Source organism: Bombus flavifrons, chromosome 6 (assembly GCF_040668555.2).
Source record: "Bombus flavifrons isolate JBK064 chromosome 6, iyBomFlav1_principal, whole genome shotgun sequence".
NCBI lineage: Eukaryota > Metazoa > Arthropoda > Insecta > Hymenoptera > Apidae > Bombus > Bombus flavifrons.
In genome coordinates, this window is record NC_138447.1 from 9874459 (window position 1) to 9898647 (window position 24189).

General features: G+C 39.9%; 3 protein-coding genes across 17 annotated transcripts in view; 2 read left to right on the forward strand and 1 right to left on the reverse strand.

The window, feature by feature from the left end:
• Trpgamma (Transient receptor potential cation channel gamma) overlaps positions 1-3264 on the forward strand; it is a 100858-nt gene extending 97594 nt beyond the window's left edge. For all 9 annotated transcript variants that reach the window (XM_069114937.1, XM_069114939.1, XM_069114936.1 and 6 more), the window contains one exon: positions 502-3264. In XM_069114937.1, the coding sequence (XP_068971038.1) occupies positions 502-665 (164 nt within the window). In that variant the 3' untranslated portion in view covers positions 666-3264. The remainder of the gene's footprint in view (positions 1-501) is intronic.
• On the reverse strand, positions 3233-17469 carry fat-spondin (extracellular matrix protein f-spondin). Of its 6 annotated transcripts, none has more exons than XM_069114950.1 (12): positions 17450-17469; positions 9262-9450; positions 8414-8598; positions 7987-8178; positions 6998-7287; positions 5858-6261; positions 5220-5391; positions 4808-5057; positions 4498-4681; positions 3894-4057; positions 3664-3828; positions 3233-3550 (listed from the first exon to the last, which is right to left on the reverse strand). In XM_069114950.1, exons 2-12 carry the CDS (start codon positions 9440-9442, stop codon positions 3470-3472), a joined length of 2268 nt encoding a protein of 755 aa, XP_068971051.1. In that variant the 5' UTR covers positions 9443-9450; positions 17450-17469; the 3' UTR covers positions 3233-3469. The 6 variants fall into 6 exon arrangements, with proteins under 6 accessions (XP_068971051.1, XP_068971049.1, XP_068971046.1 ...); XM_069114948.1 differs by lacking the exon at positions 17450-17469 and adding an exon at positions 15026-15153; XM_069114945.1 differs by lacking the exon at positions 17450-17469 and adding an exon at positions 12933-13095.
• LOC138180778 (uncharacterized protein KIAA0930 homolog) lies at positions 15321-24124 on the forward strand. 2 transcript variants are annotated; one of them, XM_069114953.1, is made up of 9 exons: positions 15321-15809; positions 17863-18182; positions 19072-19335; positions 19415-19514; positions 19606-19911; positions 20764-20955; positions 21305-21865; positions 23546-23695; positions 23942-24124. In XM_069114953.1, the coding sequence occupies exons 1-9, from the start codon at positions 15689-15691 to the stop codon at positions 23980-23982; spliced, it is 2055 nt and encodes a 684-aa protein (XP_068971054.1). In that variant the 5' UTR covers positions 15321-15688; the 3' UTR covers positions 23983-24124. The 2 variants fall into 2 exon arrangements, with proteins under 2 accessions (XP_068971054.1, XP_068971055.1); XM_069114954.1 differs by lacking the exons at positions 20764-20955; positions 21305-21865.
• Positions 24125-24189: the final 65 nt, after the last annotated feature.

Here is a 24189-nt window from a genome sequence, read left to right on the forward strand (position 1 = left end):
ACCCTCGTCTGGTGGTGGCTGGATCTCTGTAGTCTTTTTTCAGAAATCTGTGACTGAAAAGTATCGAAAATTGGCATTGAATGTCTTTTCATTATCGTATATTATTTTATGAAAAAGTAAATCTACGGAATATTTGTAAAAGACCCTAATCGAGGAAAGAAAATCTTTACCTCTACAATGTACCTAACTGTACTTTGCAAAGAAATTTACATGAAATTCTTTATCTTAAACGGTAGCAAACATGAAATATCTCTATATATTACGATCGACTGAGGACCAGTACAATCGACGAAGGTTAAGTAACCTTGAGTAACTCTTTTTACTTTGATACTTTGACTTCCAATAATCTTCAAATGGAACAAAGTGGAAACAATTCAGATTTTTACGTACATCTGGTAAGCTATTAAAACGATAAGACGATGCTAGAGTATATTTGCACAGACACGAGCATAAGTGAATTCTAGCAACAGCTAGAAGATGTTGTTTGTTTGTGTTGCGAAGTGGTTCCGGCTGCTCCGCTGACACCATCAACGACGGAGGAGAGCGTGGTCGCGAGCAGTTCTCTCCCAGCGACCATGAAAAGGAATGGATCAGCGACGCAGCTACAGCGGCTTCCGGGTATCGAGCCGATATCCGGCCACGATGTATCCGGAGGATGGCTCTGAGAAGATTCAACGATCGCTCCGCAGCAACGTATCACGTACTGGAATCGATATTTGCGCGTAGACGAGTTGCATTTCCACTGACCAGCAAAGGCTGGAACGACGACATCGATCGCGAAAGAGGATCGCGTAAGATCGCGTGGTCGTCGGCACACGCACAATGATGCCTTTTTGGCGACGACGCATTTCGCCGAGACAAAAAAAACTATATAGATATATATGTACATGTATTATTTAATAAGCGACGTCGCCCGTGAATCTCGAGCAACGCCAACCCGTCGACCCATAACGGCCCCCTTTACTTCGATGTTTCGTGGGAGAAGTAGAGAATGGGAGAGAGCCTAACTATAACTTTAATACGAGCGTCTTTCACCTAACGCGCCAACTTTCTCGTTTCCGGGGAAGATTAACTTTCGCGGCGCTTTATGTCGCTCTGAGAAACAAAGTTTCTGAACACGTTACAGACCGAAAACGCGTGGCGCTTATCCTTCAGAGAAAAAATGTTTCCCCGAAAAAAACATCGCGAATATTTTCATTAAAATTGTCCAAGTTTCCTCGCGTCGATCGCGTCGATCTATATCGCGTTCCTAATGATCATACCGACGTAACTTATCATTTTCACGTGCTCACGCCATCGGAGTTAATCTCATTGTCGTCCGTGCGTAAACATTATCACCGATGATTTTATACCGTGAGAACGACGATCGGAACAGATGATACTTCCACGGAGACGATTTCGATCCGTTCCGTATCGTCTAACGACCTACTATTACTATACTGTTATTACTATTGCTACTACTGCCAGAACGGAAGGGGCAAGTGGGTCGACGATAACTAACCTAGTCAGCACTAGTCGGACGATCTCATACGAAAGAAGAAGATTGCGACGATCGGTAGTTGCATTAACATTTTACGGACGATTATAATTAACTCGGAAAACTGGAAGAATCGTTATCGTCGTTCACGTTAATGGACTGGTGAACATGTCGAATTTATGCATGCCGCTTCAGGAAGCTGGTCTGCTGAAGATCGGTGCTCTTTTACAATCTTCTCCCATTTTTTAATTCAACTAGTCAACTATTATTGCTTTATTTTATCATTCAACGAACTCTAGTCAATGATCCGTACTCAAACGTATAGTGTATTTTTTTCTTTTTATCTTACTCTTTTATTCTGACGAAGAAGCGATTATCATAAGGGAAAGGAAGGAAGTGATCGAAATTTAGGATACGTTTCTCCCGGTCGATATTCGTTTCCGGAATTTCTAACAACTATTGTAGAATCTGCTGACAGCGATAAAACGGACGGCAGAATTGCACGAATCGAAAAACTTCGAACACGACGATTTCTTTTCTTCCCATTGACAAAAGGGAAGCGTATCCTAGCAAAGACGATTTGCTGCGTCCGCGGTAATCCTTTTTCCTTTATTAGCGGTTTACGAAGCAGGGAGGACGAGATAAAAATGTGTCACGACCAAAACAGAACGAGCCGTAGCGTAGTCGAGTAGAGGCCTAAAACAGATTAAGATCCGTACTACTTCCTAGATATTACGTGTACGTATGATAATAACTGTAATTAATGTGAACCCGGTGTCAGGAACGCGGAAGAGAATCTCGTTATCCAAAGGATCCACTCGAATTTCCATCGTCTTCGTATCCTATTTGAGTTCGCGAGCCTGACAGACCGTACGTAATTACTATACCGCCTACGTGTATTATTTATGAGATTATTATTGTAAATGTAAAGTTAGATGTCCACTTGGCAAACGTCGTAGTGAGTGTTATCTTGTGAAGCGGTTATCATTGTAAAGAAACAAACAAAAAAAAAAAAAAAGAAAGAAAAGAAAAAAGGAGAAAAATAGAAACGCGAAGCAAGGTGAGAGAGAAGCATACAGTGGAACGAGAGTACACGCAAAACGGAACCAACGTTTTATTAACGACCTAAGCCGGTTGAAACAATAGATCGTAACTCGAAGACGAATCATAGAATTTAGCGGAATTTTTTAACGATCGAAATTAATATCGTTTCCGATAGCACAGCATTCATCATCAAAAGTCAGATATTTTATAGAGAATACGCGATCTGTTAGATCGGGTGCAAGAGTGCAGAAGTATAGGAGACCTCGAGATTAGCCATTTTGCAGCGTTATCGTTTCGTAAATATTTGTTGAAGCTTGATTAAAAATATTTACAAAAATTATAAGAGTTTCGTAAAGATATACGAGTTTCTATAACTGTCAGGGTACGATTCGAATTATTGTATATCGATGTTGAAGAAAAAGAAAGATATGTTTAACGGATAAACGATTATTATCGAAACTAATTGAAATTAATATTGAAAAAAGCTTATGTGCTCGTTTTTGCGACATGGCCTACTCCGGACGCGAATGAGTTTCCCATCGAACGTATAAAACTCTTTCGGTTGCGAAAGTTTCGTTTGGCGCTGTTTGTTAAACGAAGAGAGAAACATATTTGAACGCAATGCGGGAGGTCCATTTTTCGATTACGTTCGTTTGCGATCATAGCCCAGCGTATTTGAGTAACTCAAACTGAGAATAGAGAGATCACGAGTGACCATTAATAAAATACCATTTATTCTGATACATCGGTTTCTTTCATACCTGTCATATCATATACAAGCTAATGTTATGATCTGTCACCAGAATTCATAATTTCAGAGGAGAAGCAATACTTCTTTACAAAATTGTTTATATAAAACCGACAACTTTTTTTGTATGAAGTCCCAGATGCATATTTCACCTTTTATTCGTCGTCCCAGTTGATTAAAGATCGAATTTCTTCAAAGTGTTACTCGCATGGTGCTAGCTGGCATCTGAATCGTCGCTGAAGCTTCTTGGGACAAGGATTTCCTCCGTTTTGTGGCTCTTGCTGGAAATTCCAAATATCAATTAGTAATTACTAATTACAATACGATGATAATATAATAGTTAGTAATAATAGAAGTAAATATTATCATTTTATTCAAAGTTTATCCGACTCACCAGGATTGTACGATAACTGGTAACACGACCTGTACCACATGTGACGCTACAAGGTGACCAAGGAGACCACTTGCTCACACGACAATCGACAGGTTCTGCACTAGGTATCAAACCATTTCTAGCGTCAGCTTCATTTATGGGCTTTCCGCTAAGAATGTCTCGTACCTGGAATTAAATGAAGATTTCACTTTGTTAAGAATCGTTCACAACAAACTAATAAAAATACTCACAATACGACAGGTATTGTTGCACTCTTCAGCAGTCAAGAAGTTGTTCCTGTTACCACGACAACCTCCATAGCCAAAGGGTACGCACATCAGTTTCTGAGGAACGAACGCCCACCTCTGGAAGTAACCCCTGCAGGGTCCAGGATCAGCTTGTTCCATACAGACCACTGAAACACAATAGTAAACCAATGTAAAATTCCATTCGTCCAAACTGCTCCTATTGAAATGAAATTTTAGATAGAACGCAGTTAACTCTTAATGTATAAATTCCATACAAAAATATTTGGAAAACGAGTCTTGCGAAATTATTCGAACTACAATCTCTAGTTAAAATATCCTATTTAATACCTTTTTCGTTTCTCAATATGTACTGAAATATTTTAAGTTCCCTGTACTTTGTTTACTTTTTAGGTGAAGTTGTATTATACAAACTGCGAAATAATTATTAAAATATTCTAAATTAGGCAATGAAAAACAAAGACGCAAAGAATAATAAACTTTCAGTTTGCTCGGATATATCAAAATGATAGATAGGACACTTGAATTAAAGAGAGTAAAATACTGCATCCGATTTACACGCCGCTTTCGAATTCTTCTAAAATTTTACCTTTTGCAGTCGCCATGTCGAAAGTACAGTCAGCCTGCTCCAAACACGGACGTTGCTGCAGCAATTCCAATTTAGAGGAGCAATGCTGCTGCTGTGACGGGTCTACCATCAACAGTCTGGTTCTCAATTTTACCCCCTTTCCGCAAGAAGCGCTGCACGGAGACCAATCGGACCACTCAGTCACCTGAAACAAATGTTACATCTTACACACGAAGTAACCATGATTCAACGTTTGAATTCAGTGCTCAAGACACGCTACAGGAAGCGCTAAAAGGACTAAATCTTTACAACCAGGGCGCAGATAGCATACCTTGCACGTAGGATCGATCTGTTCCTCTAAGCCAGGCACGCACGCCGCTTCCATACATTTTTCTTTCTCGACAATGGAAACGTGAGGACATCGTTTACGACCCATGCTATTCTGGAATCGTCTTGTTCTCATCTTCAGCCCTGGACCACACGTAGAGGAGCACTCTGACCAGGAACCCCAATCAGTTGTCTCGCAAAAAGGATTATTAAGAACCGGCAGCAAATCAGTATCGTCTGTCTCCTCCTCTCCACTGAAGTCAGTGAAATAATAAATTTATAAAAGAGACGCGTACAATTTATAATTTAATTGACTAATATCATTGTGCAAAACGATCGAGGAAATGTTTACTAGCAGTAATTTCATTGTTTGTTTAAAGCATATAGAGTTTCCAATATGTTTTCCATATACTTACGGGCATTCCGGGATCGATGAGACACACATTTCCTTTGAAACTAATTGCCTGTTGCACTTGAACATTGCTGCTTTTTCAGGCATTAGATACGACCTAGTACGCATTCTCAGTCCTTTGCCGCAAGTCACCGAGCAGCTTGACCAAGCTGTGTACTCTGTAGTCTGACATTCGGCTGAAAATAATAAGAAAATTACGTTAAACGTTAAAAGGCGTAAGTAAGTATGGTTTGTTAGAAGAGTGACTTAATTAGGAAGAGTAAATTTCTCACGAAATTAATTTGAGTTAGAAAGAAAATTATTAATAACTCGATCATTTAGCGACGAACAAATTTTATTGCTTTTACAATTTAAACAATAATCTTTACGCTTTGAGGCACTTTATTCCTAATATAGCATCGTTTATGTATATTGCTTATTCTCAAACGAAGGATTAAGACAGTCTCCGAATTCTAGCATTCTTTTTATTAAATAGCATAATTTTGTTAGTTGACATAATAACATTCTCTATATTCTAGAAAATAATTTACATTTAACGTTAATTGTCAATATTTCTAAATTAACAATTTTTCTTAAATATATCACTCTTCTAGCAAAACGATTACACTAGAATTAAATAAGAGGACATCGAATGTCGCCTACGTCTAGAAGTATCCTCGGTGTTCTCAGCTACCTCGAGCTGCGTGACTTGTTGCTGAAGAATTTCCTCGTCGCAACCTCGAGGAATAATTTTCTCTCTGTTCAAATACAACCTGGCTAATGGCTGCATGGGCCTTCCAGTTGGGTCGTAAAACGGTGATCTGGGATCTTCAGGGTACAGAGTGGTGATTGGTTTCATCTTCTCGCGCGGCTTTGTTTCAGAATTGGGCGACATGTAGGAGATTCCATTGTCAGTGCCAGCGTCCCACGGGTATAAATCGATTATCTCGCTTTTGGTCCAGGTACAGTCCTTTCTGCAGAGATTTAGTTTACTAACACCGACGACCCAATCTGGAGAAGGGCCAAACATGGAAGCTGCAGATATCATGGGATGTAGCCTATCCACTCTAGAATAATGAGAAATAGAAATAAGATTAATTAGAAAAAGTTCTTGAACATCAAAGTCTTCGCGGCTCAGGTTTCTGCAGTTATTACTATTTGTATTCAACATGGCCGTGTCCAATAAAAATATTATTTCAACGTTTCGCTAGCATTGCAGCCACCTTCTTCGTGTTAATTCTGAAATTGTTATATTTTAGTATCTACATAGTTGAATATTCTATATGAAGAGCACACGGAAGGAAAATAATAAGCGTATTTTTATTAGCATTTTTATCCTGATGTTACTTATTTATATTTAATGAGTGCTTATCAAAATCATCTTTTAATTCCTTGACCTATATTTAAAACAACCTTTGCTGATGTTTCTCTTTCTACAACTAGGCAAACGAATACTATATAGCATCTTTATATTCATTATATCTTCAGAAAATATTCATTATATCACACAATTGCTGTAAATGTATTTATAATTATGTCGTAGAGTAATTATGTTTAGTTAAAACATACAGTTGTAGAACATTAATGATACTGATTTCAACATATCGTAGGTCAAGAACTGAAAAAATCTGGCATGGATCATTTTTGTTACGAGTCCCTCAATTATCCAATTAATCCAGGTAGTATAGTAATAACTGTTGAAGAAAAGTTTTTCCATTTTTTTCACCTTTCTTTTCACAGAAATTGTTGCAGAACACGAAGATACCGTGCCAACAATAATAGCCAAAAAATATAAATAATTACTTGAAACTACTGGTAGTATTGCTGTTTACGTTTGGGTACCACAATCCAGCAGCTTTGATGAGCGTTTTTAATTTATTTCCGGTCTGAGCCCTGAGCTCAGATTCTACTCCTGACGCGGATCCCCACTCAGCTAACTGCCGGAAGCCATCAGTTGCGATGTGGTCCTTACCCCAGAAGGAAAATGTCGGCACGTGAGAAGCGCCGATTAGGTCACTGAAGTGGGTCAACCAAATAGAAAATGGAAAGTCTTTTGGATGAGTCACGTTTGACCAGAGTCCTTCCATTGTCAACTGAAACGCGAAGGTAGAAATTGCTAAGAAGCCATCTAGCTCTCAAGCCTTTACGAAGTATTCTGCATCGATTTTTACGAAATTGTCTATGGTATAAATACCGACTGACCTCCGTGAGATCGGCGCCAAGTGATTTACAGCACAATTTCTCACGATGACAGTTTAACGTACCATTAAGTTTCTTTCTTTTCTTATCACGTTTAAACGTGTTTACAAAAAGCGAAATTTATCTTTATTACGAGATACGTGCTGACTATATCACACATTGTTAACTATCATACAGTATACTGAATACAATTTTATGAAATTCGATGCTTGACATCTTATGAAACTTTTCTTGCATCGGTCGAATTTAATCTTTAATTAAGCTCTGTTACGGTCCTAAATTTTCTCACTTTTTCAATTAAAAAATAAACGAACTTCCGATGTTTTTGAATGTCAAATTTAAGCTTTCGAATATTAGCTCCAAATTTGAACAAAGGAGTCTTGGCAATCGTCAACATAGTGTGTTACTTTAGAATTTGTAACTAGTTGACGACAACGTTTCAAAGTCTTTGAGTATATACTGATTGCAAAATTTAAAAAAGGATAAAAAATTATCCAAAGGACGCAACAGGGTTAAATTCTTGCAATTATTCAAATCAAAACAAAATTTTAGTTTCGAACCGCGTTTGCCAGATATTCGCCCAGCTCACTCACCGAGTATTTTGCCTCGTCGCAGGCGCAGCACTTGTCTACATTGAAGGTCGCGGTCTCGGCTGCTTCCATTTCGCAGAAGGTCTTGGTTAAGCCAACGTCCTCGGCGTACCATCGCACGCTATTCTCCAGTACCATAGCTGTAAAGATAACGCATCCTGATCCTGACGGCGGTGCCTTCCACATCACTTGGATCTGTGCCAAGGTAACAACATTTAAACTGTCTCGTTGCGGAAGCTCGCGGACTCTGGCCACGATAACGCGGTGGAATCAAACATCACCGACCGTTGGCCAGTAGCCAACCAGAAATTTATTTGTTATCTATCTCTGTACATTTTCACCAACATAAGGCTAGGTACCAGACGCTTAAAAAAAGGAAGCTAATTCATATGTACGCATAGGTATAAAGGCTGTATAAAGGCTAATTCACCTCCGTTTTCGGATAATCGGAAGCTTCCGAGATGGTGTTGACGCAGTCTTCATTGAACGTGGTCAAAGAATCGGAAAACAGTTGGAAGTATCCTACTCGAGCGTTAAGATTATTTGGAGCGTGTTGAGAATTCACCGAGAGCGTGAAACGTGTGAACTGTTGCAGCCTCTCGTGCGTTTGTGATCCTGAAAACGATTCGAATTTTTAGAGAGAAACGTTAAACGTGCGGCGAATTCGTTGGAGAACGATAAACGCTATTCCGGCCAGACGGAATATCTATTTGACCGGAAACTTTACTCAAATATTCTTATAGACTTCAAGAACTGTTCATGAGTTTATTACAAGCAGGGAACGATCGTTTGATCATAAAGCGTTTCTGAATATCTCGTGAATATCTTTGTTGCTGAGCACGCGCCTTCCAAGCGTTCATTCATGGCAGATCCACAGCTCAGCTGTTCACACCTTTCGGTGTAAACACTGTAGGATGGATGAGTGGTGCTGAATATTTCGAGATTGGTAAAAGACAGAGTTAGATATGATCGTGGATGACACAACGAACTCGATTCATGGAGATCGACGATCTACGCATTACTATGCAGTTACTACTATAATACGAGGCTACATGCTTCTGTTCAATCTCCAGACAGCTCGTGTACAACTCATAGAACAGTTCATAAACATTTCTGGTTAGTGTGGACCCAACTCCAGAAGATTATTTACTTTCTGGAATGTGTAGATGGTTAAACAAGAAACCTTGGTGGTCGAGCAGGTTAAATTATATGGTTGCACGCTGTAAATATCGCGATCTTTGAAAGGGAAGCCAATAAACACGGGGTAAACGTCGTTACCTTGCAAACTGATCGTGTAAACAGCGTTGGGAATATATTTGTCGGCCTTCCCGCTAACGAGTATCCTATAGCCACCGTCGCCCGTAGTCCTCGGAGCGGAAGTTTGTTCCGCGGTCGGTCGCATAGGACATCCGGCCTGTACCGCCATCACCAGGCACGTTGTCACGGTCAGGAACAACATCGTGCAGTCTGAAATGATGGATGCGTTTCAGATCGATTGTGTCAAATACAAATTCTCACGCTGGCCAAGTAGTCATGCTGACTCGATAACTTCCGGTATCGGTCATCTGGTAATTGTTGTTCACATAGACACTGATGAGGTATATTAATAAAATGTGTAAATAAAATAGATAGGTCATTGAAACTCGTATCGTTTACAACTATATCAAACCTTGTCTAATATGAAATATACAAAATTTGAAGATAGTAACGAGTTAGATGTCTAAGAATATGCCAAATACGCGCGATAAAAAATACCCAAAATATTCAAAGTAAAGCGTTCTTTAGAATATTAAAAGTGTGAAAGAAATCTGCGTTTTATTTTTGTAACCACACTGATAAAAAAAAATCGATTTACATAAACATGCACAAACTGTTTATCACAATAGCACAGTGTAGGTGCATTCTCCAGAACACGTGTCATAACACAATCACAAACAGGTTGGTGCCTCTCTTTTGTGTCGACAGGTTACAGAAACCTTCCATTGAAAACGCAGCAGTCGTTAGAAAACGAACGCACGCTCGGGTAATCACCTGTGCAGATTCTAAACGACAGAGAGATAGAGATAAAGGAACCCCGCATGGAAGATACGCGCGTGTTTAAAATAAGAATTTTAATTACAGTGCCCGCATCATACGATTACGCGATAGTAAACTCAATACCAGTTATAATAAAGCAACGATAAGTATCGCCGCTAAAATGTAAGTAAATATGCAAATATCTATAAGCGCTCCCGAGCAATTAGTTTCAAGATATTACAGATGAACCGTAGCGTTTACGGTAACGATATCGTTCTGGTGTAATTAGTGTAAAAGAAGTTCAGACGATAAACGGTTTAAAAAGAGAAATGACACGCTGGAGAGATCGAAGCGAACACAATGAGCGGGCGGCTAATGATCGAGCAGAGGACTAGAGAATCTAAAGATGCATCGGATTACGCGCCAGCGTGTCCGGGAAGTGGGTCGGGAGTTCGAACCGGCTCTCGAGATCACCACTCTCAACATGTAGGTGTAGGTTTCTAGAACGCTGGACTTGCTGTGGATCGCAGAAACAGGGACACGCGTTCGACGCGCGAAAACCGTCGCGTGTCTCCGTTTCGGGGCGAGTTCCACCTTGTAGATTTTAGAACATCGATCTTCAAATACTTTCATTCACAGAGAGGTTGCCAAACGAGTTACAGAATGGAGGAAGAGATCAAGTGTGGAAAGTAAAAGTTGATGAAGAACTAAACGTAAAAATTTTAATGCAAGTGCTGGGCAACGAAGAAACTTTCAATGTACACTACGGTTCAAAATTATTTTCATACTTATTGATTTCTGACAAGATTTATCTTCATTATGAATATAGGTATGGATTGAAGCGGAATTATTTTATTCTATATAATTATATCTAGAGCGGTTAACGTATAAAATATAACGATAAATATAGGTGCAACGCAAGTCCTAAAATTAGTCGTAAAATTCGATTAAAATTGCGAAAATAATGATGAACAGTAGAGTGTATATTATTAAATCGTAATAAGTAGTTGATATTACAGAGAAGAAAAAGAATACAGCGATAGTCAGTCTTTAAGCTGAAGTAATTGACAGTTAGAACGAGTTAGAACAATTTATGCCTCGTTCTGTCCTTGCCAACATCTATGTTAATATTCTTCACTTAAAAAGTAAATAGCATTTTTCGAAACTATGAAAACCAAAATGTACAATAATATGGATGATATCAATGCTATAGAGATGCTATAAAAATTTACGTTTAATCGATTCATACCTTATCGTTCGATCTTTTTAATCCTTTTTATGTTACAAATTTTTGCTCACCTCCAAAAGCACGATAAAAATTAATAATAGATTCACTGATATCACACGTTACACACTGCCGTACGACTCGTGAAAAGAAAATGATCCGCGTCTAACAACGACGAACTGTAGTTCACCACCGCGAGCTCAACGCCCCTGACTGAGTTCGTCGTGACTCACGACGTCCATGTGCAATTAAAAATAATAATCGTCGTGAAGTCACGTAATATACGTGAAACAACGATTTTTGGAACCTCTGGAAATTAGTAAAATGATCTTGAACTATTTAATATACTTGGAACTACTTAGTTATCGAAAACGAAATTGGCGATTACGCAAGCAGCTCGTATTTGTAAATTACTTGACTGTCCTCATATGGCAAATATAGCAACCGAAGAAAGATAAGTAGCTGATTATGTAACGGTTGTCGTCCTATGCGAATATTAAAAAATTGTATGCAGTAAATGAAAAATGAAAGAACTATACGGGATGTTAGATATCCAAATGTAAATTATCAAATTATCATTGGAACAGGAAGTGAGGGAGTTATGTTAATCAACAGTCTTGTAGAATAATACAATTATTTTACGTAAATATGAAAAGAAGAGAACAGTAAAATCCATACAAGACAAGATTTTAGAAAGTGAATTGTATATAAAATTTGCATGGACATAACTAAACAAACGAAACACAAACGCAGATTTGTTTCATCTATTTAAATGATCTCGAAATCCATTAAAATCGGTCGACCGAATTTTACGTATGTTTAATAATTGCATGCATTTATGGGAAATTTAATGGTGCAAAACGCACAGAATATCGAGGAAAATATAGTACTCGTTATAATATTTAATAAACAAAACAATTGTCTACTTGGATTTAATATTTTCAATTATATTCATAAAAGTATAACTTTGAGTAAATATCTGCAGTCTGATTAGAATATTTTACTTGAAAAATAAGAAACGTTTCTTGAAATTGTTTATGGAATATTATCAAATTGCATCTTACGTTGCACATTTAACTATCTCATAAATACAGTCTAGTCATTACTGAGATGAACTTCTATATCGATCAACAATCACGTCGAACGATTGAATTATGGGACTAGACCCAAGGATTTCTCTCAGCCAATTTACCCGAGACTCCAGAGAAATTGCGAGCACAATGAAACTAGTCCTGAAACTTGATTACACAGCTTCACGAAAATACGGAACACCGCGTAAGGTTAGGACCGATGAACTCAGTACGTCGAATGAAATTAGAACGATCGAAATGTCGGAACAGAACGAGACGCAACTTCTTTTATGAGGCTCGCCCTTTCACGCGCGCTCGCGATTCCGCTTCGGGGTGTTTCGCTTACGGCAAAATTCGAAGTGGTTTACATTTCACCGAGAGACGATTACTTAACGATGTTCGGATAAAAATCGACGTATATGTAGCGGACGTTTCGTAACGAAGTTGCTCGCAGCTTCCACGCTCTTTTGCGATTAACGGATTTTCTAATAATTAGCAAAACTATGAAAATTAATAATTATAAATGAGAACGAGTGAAAAAGAGATGCTTGGAGTTAATAGAAATCGTTCGAATAAAAAATATCACTTTACGACGAATATCGCTCATGAAAATAAAAAGAAAGCGTGAAGCAACATACCTGCTATACCACTGCACATGTTGATGATTTTCTGACACGATCACGCGATATTTTTTCAGCGGACAGACAGAAAGAAGCCGAAACTGTAACGCGTACAGCAGAGCAGCCGAGATGTTAAGTAAAACGGGAGAACGATCGGACACGACTAAACGAGATGACGAACCGGACAGCCGGTATCGCGGGCCAGGAAAGTTAGCAGCGACGATTCGAAAAATATCAACTGCGGAAGCTCGCCCGCGCGTTCGACTTTTCTAATGTGAATTCTGTGTAAATCAACCATCGCTTTTATTTGTTTTCGTAACTTTTCTTAACTTTTTATTCATTAAAATAATTTCGTAACTTTCGGTTTGAATATTTTTTAATTGGGTAAATGAAAAAGGACAAAATGAAAGTAAATTACTAAATAAATTTCGATAATACAGACATTAAGAGATGTTTGACATGTTCAGGATCTTCCATATGGATCAGGGTAATTCCTATTCAAACATTGATTGACCCATTTATGGGTAAAGCGCGTCTCCAAAAATCATATTGTAGGTATACTTTTTATGGACAATTTTTTATGAAATGATCATGAATATTTTTCCATTTATTTCTTATTTTTCCGACAAGCTCCAAAGGACGTAAACAGTATGTTTTTCGCAAATATTGTTTGTTACATATAATTATGTCAATTAGTTGCTTGATCGATAAGGCACGTGTTTATGTCTTTTCTACGATAGATAAATAGACGTATATTGTTTTTCTGCAAACTCCACTTTCATTTCTAGAACCTAAATATATCGAGAGTGAAAAATCAAAAAACACGAATCTTATTCTCCAGCGGACGGTCACGTATGCGACGCATTAAACCGGAGGACTCTAATCGGCAGGCATTATCTCAAGTCATGAGGTCAGTTTTGGGTCGTCGTATCTTATTAAAAACAGCTTCCTGATAACGTGTACCAGATAGCCACCCACATCTGCATTTATCAATATTTTATTCTTCTAGTTAACTAAAATTAATCTTTAACCACTCATTCAACATCTTTAAAACGTTTCATCCCTCGTGTGAAATAAATTAAGAAAAAGAAATTCCAGAATCTTGATTATCAGAGCACTGATTAATAGAACGATCGATTATCAGAACACTGATTAATGAAAGCGAAAGATTTGGAGATGATCCCTTGTAGAAAAGATTGGCAAGCAACAAGGAAAAATTGAAACAAGTCATTACACATTTATTCGAAAGTTTTTCTTCAATATTACTATTTATGAAATATATTAAACAAATGATCCGTCATATGAAACCAAAGTTATCCAATTGTCCGAAAAATTTGATTATACACGCAAGCATGTGCCGTGATTTTCATGCACTTAACGGAAATTCAAAATTGCAAAAATGCAATCGGAGATGAAAGGACACCGGAGCCTTCCCTCTGGAACTTCGACAAAATCTGTAAAATTGTAATTAAAGTCTATAGCCGTAATTATGATAAACAATTGCCGTCATTCTACCCAATTGTATTTATTTGAGATTTGTGACAATGAGCTTGGGCTCAAGGCGACAATCAGTCGCCGAACGTAGCCGCGGTCAACGGGACGGGCGCTTTGTCTAACAAAGGTGTGGAGTGGTAGTATGGCCCTCGTTAAAAGAAATACCCGTAGAGGTACTCGACAGTAAACGTTCAAACGGTTCCTTCGGACAAAATGATTACCAGACGTCGATGCACCTACACAGCACAAGTTCAGTTAGCCTGAGGACCCGCTGTAAATCTTAGGATTTTGTTAATTAAGATTCTTCAAACGGACAGGCAGTCTTTGTCCCAAATTGACCAATTAACAGCAACGTCAGTTTCCCTTACTTTCGGAACGAAAGCTATCCTCGACGAATCCGATGATCTTGTGTCCTTAGACATACCCCATCATAGTTTTTCTCTGTGGCATCATCGGGACGAAAAGGCATTCCTCTCGTGAGGTCGTATTAGCGAGTTACTTACCATAGTGTCTGTACGCTCGGTGACTACGAATTTATACGTACACGTATTCATTTTAGCACGTTTTAAAAAGTGATTTGATTTTGCTTGATTATAAATTAGTTTACGTAGGCTTACCCAAATTACTGCAAGTTCGAGTTGTCTCCTTATTGCAATAGTTCCATCAATTTGCATAAACATACGCGGTCTAATTCAAAGGCCATTTCGATAACCAAGCTTCCACTCTACCATAGAAACCTCTCCGTTTCTCTCTTCGAAACACCTGCACGTCGAGTTAAAAGGAAACTCTATTTGAAAATAGCGCGTCACTAGCGCGAGCAAGGCGTCACCGCGGCTCGCATGCGCGGAATTATCGAGCGGCTGGCGAACCGAGAGCGCGTCATCGGGTTTGCTGGCTATTCATCTGTCGTAGAAGCGTGAACTCGAGCGTGTGGTAGAGGTGTAGTGCAGCAGCAGCAGCAACAGCAGCAGCTCGCCACGCGAATCAACATCGTCTCTACTAGTGCTCGTTCCTCGAGGAAAGATAAAAGCGTGGCAGTATGGCATCCTGGAGAACATACACGGAAGAAGCGTGGATCTAACAACGAAGAAAGACGCGATGCCGATCGTAGCCGGTTCGCGATGACCTCTACATTTCCGTTCGACTCGTACGTGACTGCGTCCCTCGATCAGCCGTGATTCGACGAAACGCGCGCGTCGCGACGCGGTGTTTTTCCGAGTGTGATCGTGGCGACAGCTGGAACCGAAGAGGAATCGCGGCTTGAACCACGAGGGCTAACCATGGCTACTCTGGCGGGCAGCTCGTCGTCGGGCCTCACCAGGCCACCGACAATGCTGGAGCAGCTTCTCGAGGAGATCAACTTCCAGAGGACCAAGGAGCTCAGGCAGATGCTGAAAGATGGTTCGTACGAGTTCGTATTTAAGTTGAAGCACTACTCGTTCGGTTGAAGGGACGTTTAGGGAGGTTTAAGGCGATAAGGTTGGGGAAGCGGGTGAATGCACGCGACGAGGGTGTGTTCCTGAAGGGACCGGTGCCTTTGTTTGACAGACGCTGCCAGACGAGGGTGATTCCACGATCGATGAGTGTGTGTGAGGGGAAAACGAGCGAAACTGTTTTGCGTATGGCTTGCCTGTTTCGTTGCTAATCGGCGATTTTTCAAATCTATTTTGGGAGATTCGATTCTTTATTTCGTTCTTCGCTTAGCACGTATGAGTAGTTTGCTAGGTCTAATAGATAATATAGGTGCGTTTAAGTTGTTATAGCGGGGCGGAGGAATAAATTTAAATAAGTTTGCATTCTTAATTACGATGCCTGCGAGGTCGAAGGCATTTTCAGCGAGACGCGCTTCAAAGCATTCTCGCAACGTTTTAGTCCATGCACGTAATGCTTTTTAGAGTCTAGTATTGTTAGTTTCTCTTTGTTTTCCATTTGAAATCATTTATTTTTGGACCGACGATTTCCTTTTCATTCGCTTCTTTTGTATCCTCGCACTTGTACACTTTCTTTGTTTTCGTCGCCTATTGTTTATCGGAAGTTGACGATCTCAAGCTACGATTTAGTCGTGCGAAAGATATACGCTAGGAAGGACGAGTAATTATTGCATACACGTTCATTCTATAAATGTAAGATGACGTGACGCGGTATCAATGAGCAATTAGATGCACGCTGCGTATATAACTCGATTCACAAAATAATAAACATCCTGTCGCAAAACATGATTAGATTTTCTATTTTACGAATGGGAAAGATGTTTGAAGTGGCGTGTAAACGTACATAGCTAGGCACTCGATATCGACGAGGATGTTGTTAATGAACATATTTATATAGGATCATGAGCTATTTCCGCTTTAGCCGACGATCGGAAAAGGCCAACTTTCATCCATGTTTTTAATAAAAGCTCGTACAGCTTTAATAAAGCAGATAGGGAATCGGTGAGATGTCAAGCTGCCAATAGAGGCTGCGATTAAGTCCTCGCGGAACATTCTTATCGATTATCGATTGCCTTTAGCGAGATTCGTTCGCTCTTAGTTCCTGCTTAATCGAGGATTATTTTATCTCGCTGCACCTTCATAGATAACTTCGAATCGCTCGTTTTATCGCTGCTAATCTAAAGTTCTACCCTTGTTTATACGAACTTTCGCCTTTCTGTTTCCAGAGGTATATTAAATTTGTTAAATATATTTCATTCTTATAATTAATCAACTTATTCATTTTAACGCTACTTTAACTAGTTTAATCATCCTAAATAGTTATTTTATTTATTTCTATTAATTTTATTTTAATTATTTTAGCTAATATTAAATCAGTCTACAATTTTAAACCTTTTATTTTGGAAGGATATAATTCATATCAAATTGAACAGTTATACTTAAAACAATTTTCATAATATCGGATGTACGATTTTCGCAACGTATTGCAAAAACATTGATCCTTTCCTGAATGGTCTGTAGGAAATTTAAAAAACCTTTCTTCTTTCATACACAAGTTATTACTTAGATTTTGAGAACCGAGAAAATTTTAAAATTGTTCGAAAGAAATACCTTGAGCTAAGAAGCTTTAAATTCCAGAATATACGATATTGCAGCGCGTGGAATCTGAGGCGCGTAGTATGAGTTACAGACGACAAGTAGGTTAACGATTCCAAATGGGATCCCGCGACCGCGAAGAGATAATTGCATATATTATACGTAACAATCCAAATCTCTAAAGGAAAGATATTTTCAAAATATTCGAACGTGTTTTCGAACTACAATAATATTTTCGATATCCTTGTTATTTCCTGAATCGTTTTTCTATAAACAACTTATTAAGTGAAAGGAAAAAGTAGAAATTAATTGGCAAATAAATTAGAGGAATATATTGCACTGATATAATCGTAAAGTCTGCTGTCTCTTTGCATTTTTCGCGCAGATTTTTAGGACGACTTAATAATTTCCTGTTTATATTTCTGCAGACTCGGGTTTCGTGATACTTCAAGGTACAACCTACTGGACGGACCTGTTTGTCAGGCACTTCCTCTTCCAGGCGGAGCATACGATCGACGGCGACGATCTCCTTTTCTTCGTGCGCAAAAAACACGTGAAAACATCGTCGAGATACTTACCAAAGTTCGAAACGGAGGTGGACGTGTTCCGGAAAGACAGCAAAAAGTTACCAATCGGCGATCCCGACATCGATTGGGAAGAAACCGTGTACCTGAACCTAGTCGTGCACCAGTTCGACTACACGCTAACGTTAGCGATTTGCACAAGGACGAGTCCTAAGGAATTGCAAGTGAGTCGTTCTTTCGTTCCTTGCGTTAGAAAAGGAAATGGATACTACAATATAGCAGAACTTTATTCGTTGCAACGATATTTTATTTGCTGCCCCATTAATCTTTACGTAGAATTGTTATTACATAAGAACCATTTCTTCTCCGCTGCGTCCAGATTGATAGAACTCTATCATAATTTAAAAGCAACATAGAATATTAAATATCAGAAGAATTCATACAGGAATTATGTACTCTTCTGCTTAAAGAGTTCGTAGAACAATGTCTTTACTGTTATCTCAGAAAATGCTACGACTATCTGGTAGCGAATATTTATGAATAGATTAAATTTCGCCAGCCTACGACATACTGTTTGCTTATATGGCAATGTCTTTGGTATAGCTATGTTTCTTTCGACCGTCACGCGTCTTAAACGAACCATTTACAAATGGGTGAAAAATCTCAGGAAAAAAGGGAAGACATGGTAGATGATACTCGCCAGGGTTGATCTTTTACCTGGTGTACCGATGAGAACGTTGACGTGTTCATAAACTTGTGCTATCAAATCACCTTGCGGGTGATCGCTGAAGGATTTGATGCCAGTTTAGAAAACGTGCATTGAATTGTAAAAAATGATCTAGAAATGCGAAAACTAGGTGCTAGGATTGTCCCGTAGTTTGCTGATGAAATTCTGACGAGATTCTTGAACAGGGTAGTATTTAGTCTAATTTGTGCCCTCTTTGTTATTTTACTTGTAACCTTTGTTAATTTACTTGATTTCACATTGCAATTTTATGCCAAAGCTTTTCTTAAAACGTTATTGCGTATCGAAAGCAGGGCTAAATTGACTCATAGAAAATCAGCAGAGTTAATTCCACTTTATTGCGATTTTTTAACGAATAAATATTTCAGGTATTACGAAGACACTCGCAAAAGGTTTACGCAAGCCCGAGTCGGCGGCGAATGGACGCGAAAGGAGATCTCGAAGAGATGACGTACCCGCATATATGTTTCATGGTGGACAATTTCGACGAAGTTTTCTGTGATATTCTAGTCAGGGATGGGGAGATGGTGTGCGTGGAATTGGTTGCGTCCGACAGGGAGGGCGCCATTCAAGGTGTCATTTTTCTCGGGTCTATCAGATACGACGCTTTGAAGAAAGTATATGACGCAAGAGTACGTTTCATTAACAAAGTCATGTTAACCAACTCGTTACACCAACTATTTTTAACAAACATCGTATTTTAACTTTCAGTCCAGTCTCAGTACCAAAATGGCGCAGCGTATGACCTTTGGCTTGTTTTCTGGGGCGGCTTCTCAACGAATAGAATTCGTTCGAATGAAGGGACCTCGTGGTACGATTATCAATAGGGAACCCTTCAACCAATCGATCGATCGCTTCTAGTTTTCTATGGAAACCTGAAAACCTTCGTTGCTTGTTTTCAGGCAAGGGGCACGCGGAAATGGCTGTGACGAAGCCAAAGGGTTCAGGAGCAGAGACACCAACTTCGGAACCTGGCTACTGTGCCACGGATTCCCTTTGGGACGCTGATTGGGACGACGCCGAGGAATTATTTATGTATCGACATCAACGAAGGCTATCCGACCCAAGCGCCAATTTGAATAATTTCGTCCGGGGTGGTTGGAGAACGAAACCAGACACAGCTGCAACGAAAGCCAGGTCAGAGAACGAGGGTCTGGACTCGATGGCCAATGGACTGAACGAAATCGAAGCTGGAGACGTTCGAGACGGTAACTACAAACTGTTATCCTTTCATGGTGTTTAGTCCAAGTTCGAAGAAGACGGGACGAAAGTCGCGGATGAAGATAATAATCTTACATATTTACCTTCTCCCTGTTCTTTCTAGTGCCTGCACCTTTCAGAGTCGACTGTGCATGCTGTTGTGTTACGTATCTGTGTATTCTGCACATATTTTTCTTTCGATAGTTAGTTGATCCTCTTAGGAGTCGGTCTCGATGATACATCGATCTATGATTATTATTCGAAGAATTTTTATTTGATCTTTTTTCTTTTTTTAGATTTTTCTTTTTTTTTTAGTTTTTTTAGTTTAAATGATTACGATCGAGACGCAAGAACGCTTTTCTTTACCACGTCTTGGATTATTAATACGAAAGGTGTTCGTTTAAGATCGCGTACGTGATGATCAGAGGCACTTTCATCTTCGTGATTATTTTTTCTTGCTATCGAAACGTGAAGCTCGAGATCGGTTCGAAAGAACCTAGTTGACCCATGCTCTTGTATTCCTTCAGACCACCAAGTGCCACGAGACGCAGTGGTTCGGTACATTTCGCAGATAAGATCGTTCGAAAATCTCCGAGAAACGAACAGAGATAAAATACGTGAGAATTCGTCGAGAAGAAACGGCTGTAGAGCACCACCACCAACACCACCACACGCGAATTTCGTACGCTTGTCGCGAAATGGACGATTGAGCTAAAAAATCAGACAAAATAGAGCCAATGAAAATTCAAAGATAAAAAAAGAAAACAAAAACGAATCGAAAAAGAAGCCAAACTGAAAAGATATAGAAATACATTGTCTCTAATCTGTGTCACGTGCCTTTCCGGCTCTTTCCTTTGTAGCCGACCTACAGGATAGCAGCTGGGGCGGCCGGGGCTCACCAGGAAATCACAGGAGTCCTCAAGTCAGGCGACGAAGATCCCCTTTCCTTTCTGGCAGGCAACAACGTCCCAAGCAAAAGCAACGTAACTCGTGGGAACGTACCGAAAATGAGAACTCGTCGAATCACAAGGAGGCCTATCACGAAACACACGGTGAGCGTGCTCCTGCGTGTTCAAAACGATTGTTCTTCGTCTCTCGCGTTTCTCGTCTTCCAAAAGAACTAACTCGAACACCAATAAACCTGAAAGCAATCTCGATGTCAACCAATCTACGAGAACCGATTAAAACGATAAAGCCGGCAAATCTCAAAGCAATCTGGACGTCGTCCAATCTATCGTACAATAACCGATCGAATAGAGCCAACGAATCCCAGAGCAATCTCGATATCGTGTACTGCGTTATATAAGAACCAATCAAAACGATAGAGACGAAGGGACGAAAGAATCGTGCAAACGCGACACGAGCGCGCGCACAATGTCGAAACGAATTATCTGGTGGCAGGCCTCCGCAACCACCAACACAACCATATCGAAGTGGGTAGCGAGATACTCGTGCCAGCGGCAGCTTGTTTGACTGACGACAACGTGAGACAGAAGCTGGACGCGGGCGCGATTCTGGTGCATGGCAAGGAGGAACTACCGTACGAGGAGGACAATAACCGGAAACGAAGGCCATACAGCACCGGTCAGATTAATCACGAGCGGATCAACAACTTGGAGAACGACGAGGAGCATCGACGACTCAGCGACGACGAAGTGGTCAGGGTACGTCGGACCGATGGTCGCCGGCGTCTTCGTTCGGCTGGCTCGGATCACGAAGAATACTACACCGGCCGGAACAAGAACAAAAACGACGAGCAGATGAGAGATAAAAACGCGAACGCCCGTATTACAAGAGGCAACCTGACCACGCACAGACAGAGCGCCACTCTGCCTAGAAGGAGGCGAAGACGAGCATTGTCCGGCAGCTTCGCAGGCAACCCTCTTCCGCCGCATCGAGTCACACCAGACGGCACAGCTATCTACTATTGGTGCGAGCTCCCGCGCCGCCCCGGCTCACAGGGTAAATTCTTCTTCCCCCTGCCCGACACATCTCTACACCCGATCACGCGCCCACGCGTACAGGACACGGGTCTGCTCTGTGAACGACCGCTTTCTTTTGCGCAATTTACGAATTAAGCCGAATTATTATGCAAATACGTGGATATCATAGATAGGCGGGAATGATTTTTTGGTTTCCCTGGAGGTCTCTAAGTTCCGTTTGATAAGTTTGTCTAACGCAAAGGTCTGTTTCAAGCTTTAGAAGAAAACGTTACATAACGTTTAATAAATGTAATAAAACAAGAAAGTTAGTATAACAGTCTGTTTGTTTAGAAATAGTTATTTCTAGACAAGAAATTAGATTTATGTTGAGAATTGAAAGACTGATTGAAGGGGAACTGAAGAGTTGCATAGAAATTAATAGGAGTAGCTTTGTTCAGAAATTCTTACTTCTAAGTAGGAAATTAGATTTACGTTGAAGATTGGCAAACTAAGAAGCTAACTAAGAAGCTCGGAGAGAAAGATTTAACAGTAAAAATTAATAATAGGAGTAGCCTCGTTATTAGAAACAATTATACAGGAAGATTAGCGATACGCGTCGAAAACTGTAAAGCTAGAATTAACAATTTACACTGGAGAGAAATTTAATTTTTATATGCAGAGGATAACGGTCGTTCATCGAGCAGCCTGTGCGACACCAAAAAGCAGTCATGTTGTCCATTGTACTCAACTCGTATTCTTGTACATTCATACATTCCTAGTTAGGAAGGTAAACTTGTACAGCCATGCTCAACAAATGACTGTGTTTATGAGGATGGTGAAATAACAATGGCAACGGGGGTGCGATCAATCGACTATTATTGTCGGCCATTATTGTTGGAACAGTCGTGACGGTGTTCACTAGTGCTGGTGGTGGTTTCTAACAGTAATTTATAGGGTGATTAATTTTATACCTCGCGGCTCTAAAGATGTCGGGGTGGTAACGAATACGAACTAACGTGAAAAAATAGCGGCCGTTCTCGTTACGCGAGTTTCACCACCGGTATAAACATAGTCATCCACGATGAGGGACAAGCACTCACTGACACCGATAGAGTCGAGATAGAAATCGTAGAATGCGAACTGTCCGTGTGGTAGCAACAACGATTCACCCTTTCTTTCTGCTTCACAGCGTCCGATCATCTTCAGCAGTGCGCGAAAAAAATATCAAAAAAGAGATCTACCAAATAAATAAACAAAAATGAAACGAACGAATAATACAAAGAAATAAAATTAACAAATTAGCAACTAATGCGAAAAGAGGAAAAGAAAATGAAATATCGAACGTTGTGCGCAGAAAGAAGAAGCTAGTGCATCCCTGTTTCGTGTTTATTTATTCTGCGCACCTGTAGCTAATGTGCATCATTGTAACACCTCTACATATTTTCGTGCTACACCTGTTCACCTTTGCGAACAATTATTTTAGCCATTCAACGTCACGAGTTTGAACAGCAATTAGCTAGCCGATCCTCGACCCCACATCCGATCCTTTAATCTTAATTCACTTTTGTCGATCGTCTAACCAGATTTATTTCCTGCGATTGCTTTCATATAATTTATCGACACGAATCATTCCAGGATCTTAATCGTTGGTCAAGCCTCAGACTTAGTTCGATATTCAGAGTTATTAGCAATAATCGGTTCGTTCTCTGTGTGTTAATAGAGTTGGACGACGGCGCTTACAACCCTCTGTGGACGATGCGAGGATTCACACAGACCTTCCATTTCTGGAAAGAGACCAGACGGGCCCAATCCGTTCCCTTGAACGCGTTTCTTACTTATATTACCCTGCCATGGTGGAGCATTGCCAAAGGTACGCCATTAAAGATACGACAGACTCATAAAGGAAAGAAATTCCCTGGAAGGAATATGGATTTGATTGTTTGTTTCTGATAAATCCAAGACAGTCATAAAAATAGCAAAATAATTCACACATGTAAATAAGATAGTATTAGCATTGTGTATCAGTGAACTAGAGGGGGAAGTAAGTACATTCCTTCACAGGGAACATGCTTTCAGTGCCGCGCAATAAATAACGTGTGTTATCGTGTATTTGCAGACATTCTTGATCATCGAGAAGGACCTATTCTGACGTTCTAGCCAACACAAGGACGTCCCATTTTCATTTCGAACAAATTTCCTTTTCCCATTTCGCTCCCCACTTTATACACACTTGGATAGAACTGTGGCCCGACAAGATCGAAGTGTATAGATTAAGGAATAAACGAGATACTATTTATAATCCCGCGCCTATTATTTTATTATCTCCATATGGACAGGATGATGGTCTAGGGCTGGTCTAAAGGC

Coding starts and splice junctions, on each gene's coding strand:
- LOC138180778 (XM_069114953.1), top strand. CDS start 15,689: ATGGCTACTCTGGCGGGCAGCTCGTCGTCGGGCCTCACCAGGCCACCG. Junction 19,912..20,763: donor AGCTGGAGACGTTCGAGACG/GTAACTACAAAC, acceptor TTTCCTTTGTAG/CCGACCTACAGGATAGCAGC. Junction 21,866..23,545: donor GCGCCGCCCCGGCTCACAGG/GTAAATTCTTCT, acceptor GTGTGTTAATAG/AGTTGGACGACGGCGCTTAC.
- fat-spondin (XM_069114945.1), bottom strand. Junction 5,392..5,857: donor CACCGAGGATACTTCTAGAC/GTAGGCGACATT, acceptor TATTATTTTCAG/CCGAATGTCAGACTACAGAG. Junction 3,551..3,663: donor CCAGTTATCGTACAATCCTG/GTGAGTCGGATA, acceptor TGGAATTTCCAG/CAAGAGCCACAAAACGGAGG.